The sequence below is a fragment of the Eulemur rufifrons genome, chromosome 29, assembly GCF_041146395.1.
Source record: "Eulemur rufifrons isolate Redbay chromosome 29, OSU_ERuf_1, whole genome shotgun sequence".
In the NCBI taxonomy this organism is placed as follows: domain Eukaryota; kingdom Metazoa; phylum Chordata; class Mammalia; order Primates; family Lemuridae; genus Eulemur; species Eulemur rufifrons.
This window is the reverse complement of record NC_091011.1, coordinates 5,699,937-5,714,875: the sequence shown is the minus strand read 5'-3', so window position 1 is coordinate 5,714,875 and position 14,939 is coordinate 5,699,937. Positions and strand designations below refer to the sequence as shown.

At 38.3% G+C, this 14,939-nt stretch overlaps 1 protein-coding gene across 3 annotated transcripts in view; it reads right to left on the bottom strand.

Annotated features, from left to right (window-relative positions):
• COBL (cordon-bleu WH2 repeat protein) overlaps positions 1–14,939 on the bottom strand; it is a 278,439-nt gene that overhangs the window by 167,878 nt on the left and 95,622 nt on the right. For all 3 annotated transcript variants that reach the window (XM_069461255.1, XM_069461256.1, XM_069461257.1), the window contains exon 3: positions 151–361. In XM_069461255.1, coding sequence (XP_069317356.1) covers positions 151–361 — 211 coding nt within the window. The remainder of the gene's footprint in view (positions 1–150; positions 362–14,939) is intronic.

Sequence of the window (14,939 nt, the reverse complement as noted above, 5' to 3'; positions counted from 1 at the left end):
TGTCTCCTAAAATAAACTCAGTTAGTGCCTAGCATAGCAGTAGCGACCTCAGCCCCAGCTCTCTGCGCGTGGTACTTATTAACAGCGAAGAAGAGCACCCCGTCCGCTACTCAGTATCTCCCGCACGCACAGACACAGGCACCTACGGACCTCAGGCGTCTTAGGTGGGCCGGGCTTAACCTTCTCTTCAGGAACTTTTTCTTTCAGAAACACAGTGTGCACATTCAGTGTCCCAACCAAGGTATTTGGCTTAAAACTCAAAGGCTGTTGGGTTTCCGAAGACCGGATCTCAAGGGCGTGGTGAGATGGATTCAGGTGATTCTGAAGGCAAAGATCAACAAGTAGGTCCATCATTGCATGGCTGGAAAAAAGAAAACAAATCACGATTATTAGGAAGGTCTGCGCTCTCCCTTCTGCCTCGCTGAACAAACGGAAGAATGAGCACATTAGATGTGCTTATGAAGAAAGACAACAGCAGCTCATTAATTCCTTATGCATGATTGTATAGCAATATGTCAACATTCTCCACACTAATAAACAATACTACTGAAAGAGCAAAATCATAACAGCTGATCAAAATCATAATAGCTTGGGAAATAGTTGTATTTGTAGTTAAATCCATGAGAATGTTCAATCATCTAAGGTTTGTTAGCACAAATGATATTTCTTATGGGTGTAAGACATTAAATTTTCAGTTATTCACTGAAATTTATGTTAAATACTAAGTTTTCAGTTGAAGAAGTCAACAGCTTTCTTTTAGCAAAAAAAAAAAAAAAAAGCCTTGTTTTCCAAGACAAAAAAATACAAAATAATTATATTTTTCAAATGTCAAAAATTTTCATAACATCCCCCATCACACATAATTATTGTTGCTATGGGAGGGGAGTGACAATTCAGATTAACCCAAAGAACAGAAAATTTCATTTCCATCTGCTATATTTTCATGGCAGAAAGTTTTTATATTTAAAGCTGACCTTTCTTTTTCCTACAAATTTCCCAAGAAGTTAAGCACAGGTTTTTTCCCCATCATCTATTTCTTAATAAGTAACTTGCATGGCAATTATTGCAGAATATAATTATGGTTTCCAGGTGTCACCAAATGTATATGTAAAGATCAGGAACTTACAGGTATGTGTAAATACACAAATGTGAGTGACATCAACAAGATGGTAGAATAGGAAGTCTCCAACTCAACTACACCCAGAGGAAAAAAATGATTTGTCAGTCATCCATGAACAAAAGTGCCTTTGTAGGAGCTTTAGGATCCAAACAGAAGGTGGTCAAACCCAGGAGCCCGACTGAGGAGGGATGCCTTGAGAAGTCAGGCCCATATCCTGGTGGCAGGCTCATAGACTTTGGTCCCAGCTGTGGACTGAAAGCAGCCCCATAGCCCTGTGGACCCAGCTCAGCATCGCGTAGCTCCCTTCCTGCGAACAGTCCCATCTGCCATTTCCTGAGAGGAGTTACACCCCACCCATCTGTGCCCCCAGTAACACGCCTGCTGACCTGAGCCCAACTGTGGATACTGAAGTAGCCATGTGACCTGGCCCTAGTCTCCTCTACTGTGGCCTGGAGTCAGCACTGCCTGTCCAGGGACCTGATAGGAGACATGTCTCTCCATGATCCTGGTGGTAGATCCCCCAAGCTCAGTCCCAACTGTGGATCCTTAAGCAGCCATGTTACCTGGCTTCAACTCCACTGGACTGAGATCCCAGAGGCAATAACATCAATCTAGAGACCTGGCAGGAGTAGACTGTAATGACTGGAAGAGATGTTTGCCCCTTCAAATGCACAGATACCAACACAAGGCTATATGGATCACAAAGAATAAGACAAACAAGAAACTACCAAAAGAAACTAATAAAACTCCAGTAACCAACCCCAAAGAAGTGGAGAGTCATAAATTTCTTTAAAAAGAATCCAAAACAGTGATCTTTAAAAAAGCTAAATGAGCTCCAAGGGAACACAGATTAAAAAACTAAACAAAATCAGGAAAACAATGCATAAACAAAATGAGAAATTTAATAAAGAAATATAAGCAATAAGAAAGAACCAAATAGAAATCCTGGAGCTGAAGGATATAACGACTGAACTAAAAATTTCAAATAGAGAGCTTCAAGCAGCATAAATGAACTCAAAGACAATCCATTTGCAATTAACCAGTTAGAAAAGTAAAAAGAAAAAAAGAATGAAAAAGAGTGAAGACTTATGGAACACCATCAAACAAAGGAGCAGAAAGCCTATTTAAACAAATAATGACAAAAATCTTCCCAAATCAACAGAAAGAAACAAACATGAAGCCCTAAGATCCTCAAATATATTAAACCCAAAGAGGGCTACATCAAGACACATTATAGTTTCTCTCAAACATTAGAGTTTGTCAGAAGTAATAGACTAAGAGAGAACATAGAAAGTAGGAAGAGAAAGGCAACTTGTCACATACAAGGGAACCTTCATAAGACCATGTGTGGATTTATCAGCAGAAACCCTTGCAGGCCAGGAGAAAATGGGATGATATAGTCAAAGTACTGGACAAAAAATGCCAACCCTAAACAATACCTTATCCAGAAAAACTATAGTTTAAAGATGGAGAGATAAAAGTCTTTCCCAGGCAAAAACTAGGAAGTCTTTCATACTAGACATGCTTTAAAAGAAATGTTAAAGTAAGTCAGGTTAAAATGAAAAGACATTAAAAAAAATAATGAAAGCATATGAAAGTATAAATCTCATTGCTAAAGCTAAACACAGAATATTGTAATACTGTAATGGTGCACACAAATCACTTTAAACACTAATATATAAGTTATAAGACAAAAGTAGTCAAAATAAATATAGCCACAGGACTTTGCTAATGTAAATACAATATAGAAAAGTAAAATCTGACATCAGTTATATAAAGTGTACGTGGGGAAAGAAATGTGTAGAGTATCTGCATGTGATTGAAGTTGTTATTAGCTTCAAATAGACTGCTATAACTATAAAATAGCCTATATGAACTCCATGATAACCCTCCCATACAAAAAATGTACAGTAGATACAAAAAAGATAAAGAAAAAAAGAATCAAAGCATACCCGTAAAATCATCAAACCACAAAGGAAGACAAGAGAAGAAATGACGAACATGAGAACTATAATAAAGACAGAAAACAGTTAACAAAATGGCAAGCGCAAGTCCTTAACTATCTATAATTACTTGAAATTTAAATGGACTAAACTTTCCAATAAAGAGACACACAGTTAATGCATGAATAAGAAAACAATAATCAACTATATGCTGTCTACAAAAGACTCACTTTAGATTTAAGGACATAATGGCCGGGCGTGGTGGTTCACGCCTATAATCCTAGCACTCCGGGAGGCTGAGGCAGGAGGATTGCTCTAGGTTAGGAGTTCGAGATTTAAGGACATATATACTGAAAATAAAGGGATGAAGAAGTATATTCCATCCAAATGTTAAAGAAAAGAGAGCAGGAGTAGCTATATTTATGTCAGAAAAAATAGACTCTAAGTAAAAAACTGTCACAAGAGACAAAAAAGGTCATTATAATATGATAAAAGGGTTAATTCAACAGGAAGATCCAACAATTATAAATACATATACACCCAACACAAAACCACCTAAGTATATAAAGCGGACATTGATAAATCTGAAGAGAGAAATAGACAGCAATACAATAACAGGTGAGGGTTTCCATACTCTATTACCTATAATGAATATATCATCTAGACAGAAAATCAATAAGGAAACAGAAGAACTGAGCAACGCTATAGATCAAATGAACCTAACAGATATGTAATATATCCAGAACTTCGCACCCAACATCAGAAAAATACACATTCTTCTCAGGAGCGATGGAATGTTCTTCAGGATATATAACATATTAGTTGTTTAAAAAGTCTTAAAAATTTTAATAAGATTAAAATCATTCCAAGTATCTTTTCCAAACACAATGGAATGACACTAGCAATCAATATCAGTAACAAAATGAAAACAATTACAAATACAGAATTTGCCTTTCATAGTATCAGGTACCCACAGTTAGAAAATATTAAATGGAAAATTTCAGAAATGACTGATTCATAAATTTTGGCAGCGTGATGAAATCTCGTGCTGTCCCGCCTCATCCTGCCTGGGACATGAATCATCCCTTTATGCTGTATACTCTACACGCCCATTAGTCACTTAGTAGCCATCAGAGTTATCATACTGACTGTCATGGCATTGCACTCCTTGTGTTCAAGTCACCTTTATTTTACTTGATAATCACCCCACAGTGCAAGAGTAGTGATGTTGGTGATTCAGATATGCCAAAAAGAAGCCACAAAGGGCATCCTTTAAGTGCAAACGTAAAAAGTTCTTGACTTAAGAAACAAGAGAAATTGCATGCTCAGATTACTAACATCTACAGAAAAATGAAACTTCTACCCATAAAATTGTGAAAGAAAAAGAAATTCATACTAGTTTTGCTGTTACACCTCAAACTGCAAAAGTTACAGCCACAGTATGAGATAACTTTTATTACAATATATTGTTATAATTATTCTATTTTGTTATTACTCATCGATGTTCATCTTTTACTATGCTTAATTTATAAATTAAATTTTATCATAGCTACATATGTATATGGGAAAAAAAACATGGTTTATATAGAGTTTGGTACTGCCTGTGGCTTAAGGCATTCACTGGGGGTCTGAAAACATATCCCCCTCAGATAAGGCGGGACTACCGTACATGGAAACTAAACAATACATTCTTGAATAAACACTGAGTCAAAAAGGAAATCAAAAAGGAATTTTAAAAATATCTTGAGACAAATGAAAATGAAAATACAACTTACCAAAACTGATGGGATGTGGCAAAACTAATACTGAGGGAACTCTGTAGCAATAAGTTCCTACATTAAAAAAGAAGAAATATCTCAAACAACCTAACTTTACACTTCAAGGAGCTAGAATAACTGAGCCCAAAATTAGCAAAAAGAAGGAAATAATAAAGATTATTGTAACAAAAATAGCTGAAATAGAGAATAGAAAAATAAAATCAGCAATCTCTTGCCTAGACTAAGAAAAAAGAAAGAAGACAAATAAAATCAAAAATGAAAGAGGAGAAATTATAATAGATATCTCAGAAATAAAAAGGATCACTAAGCAGTATAATAAACAATAATAACAATAATACACAAACAAATTGGATAATCTAGAAAAAAATGGATAAATTCCTAGACACATACAACTTACCAAAACTGAATCAAGGAAAAACTGAAATCCTGAACAGACAAATAACAAATAAGAAGAGTGAATTGGTAACTAAACCTCACCACAAAGGAAAGCTCAGGACCAAATGGATTCATGAAAAATTCTACCAAGTAGTCAAGGAATAATTAATTCCTTGCTTCTTGATTCTAAGAAGCAGCAATTCAATGCTTCTTAAACTCTTCCAAAATACAGAAAAAGAAGGAATATTTCCAAACTAATTTTATGAGGCTAGCGTCACTTTGACACCAAAGTCAGACAAAGATCCCAAAAGAAAAGAATAGTACAGACCAATATCCCTGATGACATGGATGCAAAAATTCTCAATAAAATACTAGCAAACAAAATTCAACAGCACATTAAAAGGATTTTACACCATGACCAAGTGGAATCTATGCCCCCAATGGTCCAACAGAAGTAAATAAATCAATGTGATACAACTCATTAACAGAATGAATCATAAAAATCACACAATCATCTCAACTGATGCAGAAAAAGCACTTGACAAAATTCAAAATATATACATGATAAAACACTCAACAAAATAGGTAGAGAAGGAACTTACCTCAACACAATAAAAACCACATATGAAAAGCTCACAAATAACATTATAATCAATAAAAAAAAACTGAAAGCTTTTCCTTTAAGATCCATACAAGGCAAAGATGCCCAGTCTCGCCACTTGTATTCAATATAGTACTGGAAGTAAGTCCTAGCCAGAGGCATTAGACAAGAAAAATAAATAAAAGGCATGTGAATCAGAAAAGAAGAAGTAAAATAATCTCTGTTTGCAGATGACATAATCATACACATAGAAAACCCTGAAGACTCAATGACAACAAAAAACTTAGAAGTAATAAATACTTTCAGTAAAGATGCTGGATATAAAATCAATATAAACAATCAATGGCATTTCTATACACAAACAATGACCTATCTAAAAAGGAAATTAAGAAAATGATCCCATTTACAATAGCAACAAAAAGAATACTTAGGCATAAACTTAACCAAACAGGTGAAAGACTGGTACACTGAATATTATAATACATTGATGAAAAAATCAAAGAAGACACAGATATATGGAAAGACATCTAAAGATATCTTGTGTTCATGGACTGGAAGAATTAGTATTGTTTAAATGTCCATACCACACGAATAGACCTACAGAGTCAATGTAATCCCTATCAAAATCCCAATGGCATTCTTTACAGAAACAGAAAAGAAACAATCCTAAAATTAATACAGAACAATAAAAGAATCTTGAATACTCAAAGCAATGTTAAAAACAAAGTTGGAGAGGTATCACACATCCTCATTTAAAAATATTTTACAAAGCTACATTAATCAAAGCAGTATGGCACCTGAATAAAACCAGACACACAGACCAATGGAACAAAATAGAGTGCCCAAAAATAAATCTATGCATTTAGAGTCAACTGATCTTCACCTAGGATGCCAAGAACAAAATGAGGAAAGCAGCTGTTTAATAAATGGTGCTGTGAAAACTGGATATCCACATGCAGAAAAATGAAATTGGACCCTTATCTCACTCTATATACAAAAATCATCTAGAAATAAATTAAAAGACTTAAATTTAAGACCTGAAACCATAAACCTATGAGAAGAAAACATAGGGAAAAAGCTTCCTGGCATTGGTCTGGGCAATGACTTTTTGAGAATGACACCAAAAGCTTGGGGAATGAAAGTACAAGTGAACAACTGGGCCTGCATCAGACTGAAAAGCTTCTGTGCAGCAACGGGAACAATCATAGAGAGGAAGGGCAACCTACAGAATGGGAGAAAATATCTGCAAACCATATATGTGATGAGAGGTTCATATCCAAAGTCGATAAGGAACTCAAACAACTCAAGAGTAAATGACCAAATTTCAAAATGGGCTAAAGACCTGAACAGATATTTCTCAAAATATGACATACAACTGGCCAAGAGGTGTATGAAAAAGAGTACAACATCACTATCAGGAAAATACAACTCAACATCATGATATCAGCTCACCGCTGTTAGAATGGCAATTATAAAAAAGACAAACAAGGGGGTGAAAAATGGCAGAGGAGACGTGACCTCCTGGCTCGCTGCTCCCAGAAAATGAGGTGAAGCACTTGGTCTGCTATGCACAAGTAGATTGCTCCGCTGCAAGAACAGTGTTGTGAAACTGCAGAGAAGCAGTGTGGGACACACAACACAGGAAAAAAAAAGGTGAATGGGAGATGCGATTGCAAAGTCTGGAGAGTGCGAGATAAACAATAGAGAATAGAGCATGGGATGGCTGTGCTTGCCCGGCCAGCGAGTGCAGTGGGACCTGACCCACAGGAGGATGCCCTGCCTCCCCAATGACCTCCACACCTACTCAGACAGCGACATGCCAGAAGTCGGTGCAAAAATCGCAGCAGGAGACTGCAGGCTCTGTGGAGAGGGGACAATAGCGGGAAACATCTTGAACTTCCCGAGGCTCTGTGCTAGGACTGTACTGGGCGGGGGAGGGACTGGCCTGAGCCACCACTCAAGGGAGTTAGGAGCCAGGCACTTCACCTCTGGCGGTCAGCGGGTCCAGAACACTGAAAAGAGGGCTCTACCCTGGAAACCACTGATGAATAGACTGGCTCTGGGCGGGTCAGAAAGAGCAAGACCTCCTGCCAGACAGGTGCGAGATTGTAGGAAAGTGACACATAAGGAACGTCCCTTAGGAGCCTGAAGTTAAAAGCACAAACCAGTCCTAGCACTCCCAGTTCTCATTCAAGTACCCTGATAAGAAAAGACCAGAGAAAGAACATAGGGAATATGAAAGAGCAGAGAGAAAAGTCACCCCCAAAAGAAATCATAAGATCCTCAAAATCAGATACTAATTTAAATGAAATGATTAAATTGAAGGGGGAAGAATTCCGAATATGGATTATAAGGAAACTCAATGGAATTAAAGAGAAAATAGAAACCCAACACAAAGAAGCCACAAGAACAATACAGGAAATGAATGAAAAATTCTCTAAAGAATTGAAGTATTATAAAAGAAGCAAACAGAAATATTGGAAATGAAAGAGGCATTCAAGGAACTACAAAACACAGTGGAAAGCCTTAAGAATAGGTTGGATCACACAGAGGAAAGAATCTCAGGGCTTGAAGATAGTGCCTATGTGCTAAACAAATCAGATGAAGAAAAAGAACACAGAAGCAAGAGATAAGAACAGAACATACAAGAAATGTGGGATTATGTAAAGAAACCAAATATAAGAATTATAGACATCCAAGAGAGGAAGAAGAAAATACACAAGGGCTGGAAAATCTATTTCTTGGAATACTGGAGGAAAATATGCCTGGCCAGGCCAGAAACCTAGATATCCAGATACAAGAAGCACACAGAACTCCTGGGAGACTCAACATGAAGAGGCAATCACCACATCACATAATTATCAGAAGGGTCAAAGTAAACACGAAAGAGGCAATCCTTCAAGCAGTAAGACAAAAACAACAGATAACCTACAAAGGAAAACCTGTCAGACTAACTGCAGACTTCTCAACTGAAACCCTACGGCCAGAAGGGACTAGGGACCCATCCTCAATCTTCTAAAACAGAATAATTGCCAACCTAGAATTCTTTACCCAGGAAAACTAAGCTTCATCTACGAGGGAGAAATAAAGACTGTCCCAAACAAGCAATCACTAATGGAATTTGCAAAGACCAGACCTGCTCTGCAGGAAGTACTCAGACCTGCGTTATACACTGAACAGCGCAATAGACACCCACCAAATTAAAATCATTCAAGAGTTCAAGTCCAAAACTCGGATTCCACAATGGCTTGAGAGGTAAAATAAAACAATATAAATTTTCTTAACAATATGAACAGAAATCTACCCCAAATACGAATCCTCTCAATAAATGTGAATGGCTTAAATTGTCCTTTGAAGAAACATAGACAGGCTGAGTGGATAAAAAATTATAAGCCAAGTATCTGCTGTCTCCAGGAAGCACATCTAACCCACAAAGACGCTTTCAGACTCAAGGTCAAGGGTTGGAAAACAAACTTTCAGGCAAATGGAAACCAAAAGAGAGCGGGGGTAGTGATTTTGCTTTCAGACAGCATAAATTGTAAAACAGCAAAAGTAAAGAAAAGCAAAGAAAGCAAAAGTAAAGAAAGTCACTATGTATTAGTGAAAGGAAAATCCAACAAGAAGATATAATAATTCTTAATATTTATGCACCCAACACAGGAGCACCCAGATATATAAAGCAAACCCTGTTTGATCTAAATAGCATGATAAACAGTAATGCCATAGTATCAGGGGATTTCAACACCCCACTGTCTGAATTGGACAGATCCTCCAAACAAAACATAAGCAAAGAAATAATGGACTTAAACAGAGCTCTAGAACAAATGGGTCAAATAGACATCTACAGAAGATTTCACCCAAATGAAGCCGAATATCTTCTCACCAGCTCATGGAACTTTCTCCAAAATTGGCCACATCCTAGGCCACAAATCAGACCTCAACAAATTTAAAAAATAGAAATTGTACCATGTATCTTCTCAAACCATAGTGGTATAAAACTAGTGATCAATTCCAACAGAAACGCTTACCACAATGTCATGGAAATTAAACAATCTATTGCTGAATGACTATTAGGTCAAGGAGGAAATACAGAGGGAATTCAAAGGACTCTTGAACTAAATGATAACAGGGACACAAGTTATCAAAATCTGTGGGATACAGCAAAAGCATTCCTGAGAGGAAAACTAATAGCATTAAATATTCACATCCAAAAGACAGAAAGCTCACAAATCAACAAACCAATAAACCATCTCAAGGAACTGAAAAAGGAAGGGCAAATTAGTTCTAAACCTAGCAGAAGAAAGGAAATAACTAAGATCAGAGCAGAATTAAATGAAATTGATAATAAAAGAACTACACAGAAGACCAATAAAACGAAAAGCTGGTTTTTCAAAAAGATAAACAAAATTGATAGCCCTCTTGCTAGATTGACAAGAACTAGAAAGGAAAGGACTTTAATAAACTCAGTCAAAAATGAAGAAGGAGAGGTCACTATAGACATCATAGAAATACAAAACATCACCTTTGAATACTATTAAAATCTATATGACCAAAAACTAAAAAATGTGGAGGAAATGACAAATTCTTGGAAACACACAACCTGCCTAAGCTCAATCAGGAGGAAATAGAATTCCTGAACAGACCAATATTAAGCGCAGAAAGAAAGTGGAGCACCAATAAAAAATCTTCCAAAAAAAAAAAGTCCCAGACCAGATGGTTTCACACCTGAATTTTACCAAACCTACCAAGAAGAACTCATACCTATACTGCAGAAATTATTCCAAAACATTGAGAAGGATGGTATCCTCCCTAACTCATTCTACGAAGCCAATATCACCTTGATACCAAAGCCAGGAAAGGTTATAACAAAAACAGAAAACTACAGACCAATTTCCCTCATGAATATAGATGCAAAAATCCTCAAAAAAATCTTAGCAAACCGAATCCAATAGCACATCAAAAAAATAATTCATTAGGACCAAGTGGGCTTTATCCCAGAGACACAAGGCTGATTCAACAAACACAAATCTATAAATGTAATTCACCACATAAATAAAAGCAAGAACAAAGACCATATGGTTCTCTCAATAGACACAGAAAAGGCATTTGATAAAATCCAGCACACTTTTATGATAAAAACCCTTAACAAAATAGGCATAGATGGGACATTCCTTAACATTATTAAGGCCATATATGATAAACCCACAGCCAATATCATATTGAATGGGGAAAAATTGAAAGCATTCCCACATAGAACTGGAACCAGACAAGGTTGCCCACTATCTCCGCTTCTATTCCACATAGTGCTGGAAGTCTTTGCCAGGGTAATCGGAGGAGAAGGGAATTAAGGGTGCCTGAAGGAAGGCAGAATAGGTCAAACTCTCTTTGTTGATGATTTGCTATTATATCTAGAAAATCCCAAGGATTCAACCAAGAGATGCCTGGAATTGATAAACAAATTCAGTAAAGTCTCAGGATACAAAATTAATGCACACCAATCAGTGGCATTCATATATGCCAGTAACAGTCAAGTCAAAAATCAAATCAAAGACACACCACCTTTCACAATAGCATCAAAGAAAATTAAATACTTAGGAATATATTTAACGAAGGAGATGAGAGATATTTATAGGGAGAAGTATGAAACATTGAGAAAAGAAATTGTAGAAGATGTAAATACATGGAAATTCCTACCATGTTCATGGATTGGTAGAATCAATAGTGTTAAAATGTCCATTCTACCTCAAGTGATCTACAGAATTAATGCAACCCCTATCAAAATCCCACCATCATTCTTTATAGATTTAGAAAAAATAATTCTATGCTTCATATAGAACCAGAAAAGACCTCATATAGCAAAGCAATCTAAAGAAAAAAGAACAAATTGGGAGGCATCAGTCTGCCATACTTGAAACTTTACTACAAAGCTATAGTAACCAAAACAACATGGTACTGACACAAGAACAGAGACATAAACCTTTGGAATAGGACGGAGATCCCAGATATAAAACCATCCTCATATTGTCATCTAATCAAAACTACAATGAGACATCACCTAACTCCAGTGAGAATGGCCTTTATCAAAAAGTCCCCAAATAACAAATGCCGACATGGATGTGGAGAGATTGGAACACTCTTACACTGCTGGTGGGACTGCAAATTAGCACAACCCCTGCAGAAAATAATTTGGAGATACCTCAAAGAACTAAAAATAGAAATATCATTTGATACAGCAATCCCAGTACTAGGCATCTATCCAAAGGAAAAAAAGACATTCCATAAAAAAGACATATGCACTAGAATGTTATTAGCAGCACAATTCACAACTGCAAAGATGTGGAAACAACCCAAGTGCCCATCAATACATGAGTGGATTAATAAAATGTGGTATATGTATACCATGGAGTTCTACTCAGCCACAAAAAGCAATGGTGATCTGGCATTTCTTATGTTATCCTGGATAGAGATGGAGCCCATTCTTTGAAATGAGGTATCACAAGGGTGGAAAAACATGCACCACATGTACTCGCCATCAAATTGGTACCAACTGATCAACACTAAGATGCTCACATGGTAGTAGTATTCACTGGGTGCCAGTCAGGTTGGGAGAGGTGGGGATTGGGGGGTTGGGGTGGAGAGGGTGCGGGGTAAGCCCACAGCTAATGGAAACAGGGCACAGTGTATGGGGGAAGAGGATGCTTGTAGCCCTGGCTTTGGCAAGGCAAACGCATTTCATGTAACCAAAATGTCTGTACCTTCATAATATCCTGAATTTAAAAAAAATAATAAAATAAAAAAGACAAACAATAACAAGCATCGGTGAGGATGTGGAGAAAATAAAAACCTTGCACACTGTTGGTAGGACTGTCAATCGGTACAGCCATTATGGAAAATAGTATGGAGGTTCTTCAAAAAATTAAAAATAGAATTACCATATGATCCAGTAATCCTACTTCTGGGTATATTAAATCCAAAGAAAATAAAACCAGAATCCGTAAAAGATACCTGCATTCCCATATTTATTGCAGTATTATTCACAATAGCCAAGGCATGGAAGTAACCTAAATGTGCATTAATAGGTGAATGGATAAAGAAAACGTGGTATGCACAGACAATGGAGTAGTGCTCAACCTTATAAAAGAAGGGGACCCTGGCTGGGCGCGTGGCTCATGCCTGTAATCCCAGCACTTTGGGAGGCTCAGGCAGGAGGATCACTTGAGCCCAGGAGTTTGTGGCTGCAGTGAGCTATGATGATGCCATCACACTCTAACCTGGGCAACAGAGACTTTGTTGAGACTTTGACTCAAAAAAACAAAAAACAACAAAAAACAAGGGAATCCTACCATATGCGACAACATGGATGAACCTGGAGGACGTTATGCTAAGTGAAACAAGCCAGACAGAAAGACAAACTCTGCATGATCTCACTCATATGTGGAATCTAAAATAGTTGAACTCATGTAAGCAGAGAGTAGAACGGAGGTTTCTAGGGTGGGGGATGGGGAGGTGGTCAAAGCACGAAGTTTCCCTTTCGCAGGATGAGCTAGTTCTGGGGCTCTAACGCACAGTGAGACTACAGCTGGCAACACCTACTGTGTACCTGAAACGTGCTGAGAGGGTAGATCATCAGTGTTCTCACCACACATGCTATCTGTGAGGTGACGGGGATGTTAACTACTTTGATTGTGGTGACCATTTCACAAATATATATGTATATCAACATCAAGTTGTACACCTTAAATATATACAATTTCTATTTGTTGATTACACCCCCAATAAAGCTGAAAAAAAGAAGAAAGAAAGAAAAAGAAAATCACTTTTCCCAATAGGCACTTGGTACAGCAGATATTAATTTTTTTGGTTAATGAAATGGAAGGAAAATGGCACAAAAGTACGTATTTAATTCGACAAATGACAACACATCACCTACCTGGTGTAGCGCATTACCGGGTCATCTAGAATGCTCTAAACCAAATAAAACCTTGTCTCCGAACTCAAACCAAGCAAAGCCCTAGGTGCTGGCCCTGCTTCGGCCACTCATTCACTCCTCTCTGACCCTGAGCATGAGCTGCTGCCGGGGCCCTAACACTGACCCATAAACCCACAGGCAAACTCAACCCTCAAAGACAACACAAAATGTCCTATTTCTCATTCCACTGCTGCAAGAAAAGAGTATCAATAATGTTCTGACTGATACAAACAATGTTCGAAGCTATCTCCGTGACAATGTCCAGGAAATGACTACGGAGCAGCATGTGCCAACCAGGGGACATGGGGACGCCCCGGGAAGCAGAGGCCCTGAGCCACGGAGCGCCTGGTAAGGCCACGCACCACAGCTGGCACACTGGCCAGGAACTGCTTCTTCCAGCTCCTGGTTAGAAATCTTTATCTCAACAAGGCTACTGAAACAAAACAGAGCAATATCACCACACACTCGAAGACACGATATTCCATTGAAAAGCCTCAGCACAGAAATTAGACTTTTTAAAAATGCCAAATGACACCATATGATTGATTCCCATTTATTGTCTGCCTGCGACAGGCCCAGGGCCCCCCAGCACACTTCCCGGTATCTCCTCTAGCCTGTGTGACGTCTGCGGACAGGAGGGGTCCCTGGGTTCCCACCCAGTCCGTCTGATGCCCTCCTGCTCTCCGTCTCTCATCCTCGCCCAGTCTGTGTCCAGCCAATTAGCAGATAAAAATCAAAGTCAAAGAACACATAAAAGTACATAAAGGCTACCAGTGCTCTCTTCTGTTCTTTTAGTGCAGTAATCTGTCTAACTAGGGAGAAGCGGGTTGGGAACGGTGGCAGCGGGCCCTGAAGCTCCATTGCTTTTCCCCATGACAGAGAAGGAACCGGCCGCCACAGCAGAAGCCAGCACTGGTCACTCGGTGCGCTGCAGAGTCTGCGACACGGGCCCTCCCGCGCGCCCCTGACACGGGACGCAGCTGTTCCAGCGAGTGTGCCGTGTGCCGCAGCCACGGTCCCGTTCTCAAACCCACCCCAGGGTGGCTGGAGCACAGTGTCCGGCATGTGCTTGCTAAATCAATGATGCATTTGCTCCTATCTTTTCTCTTTTGGATTCTATGCAGAATTAGCCCAGCTCAGGGTGAAAGTAATA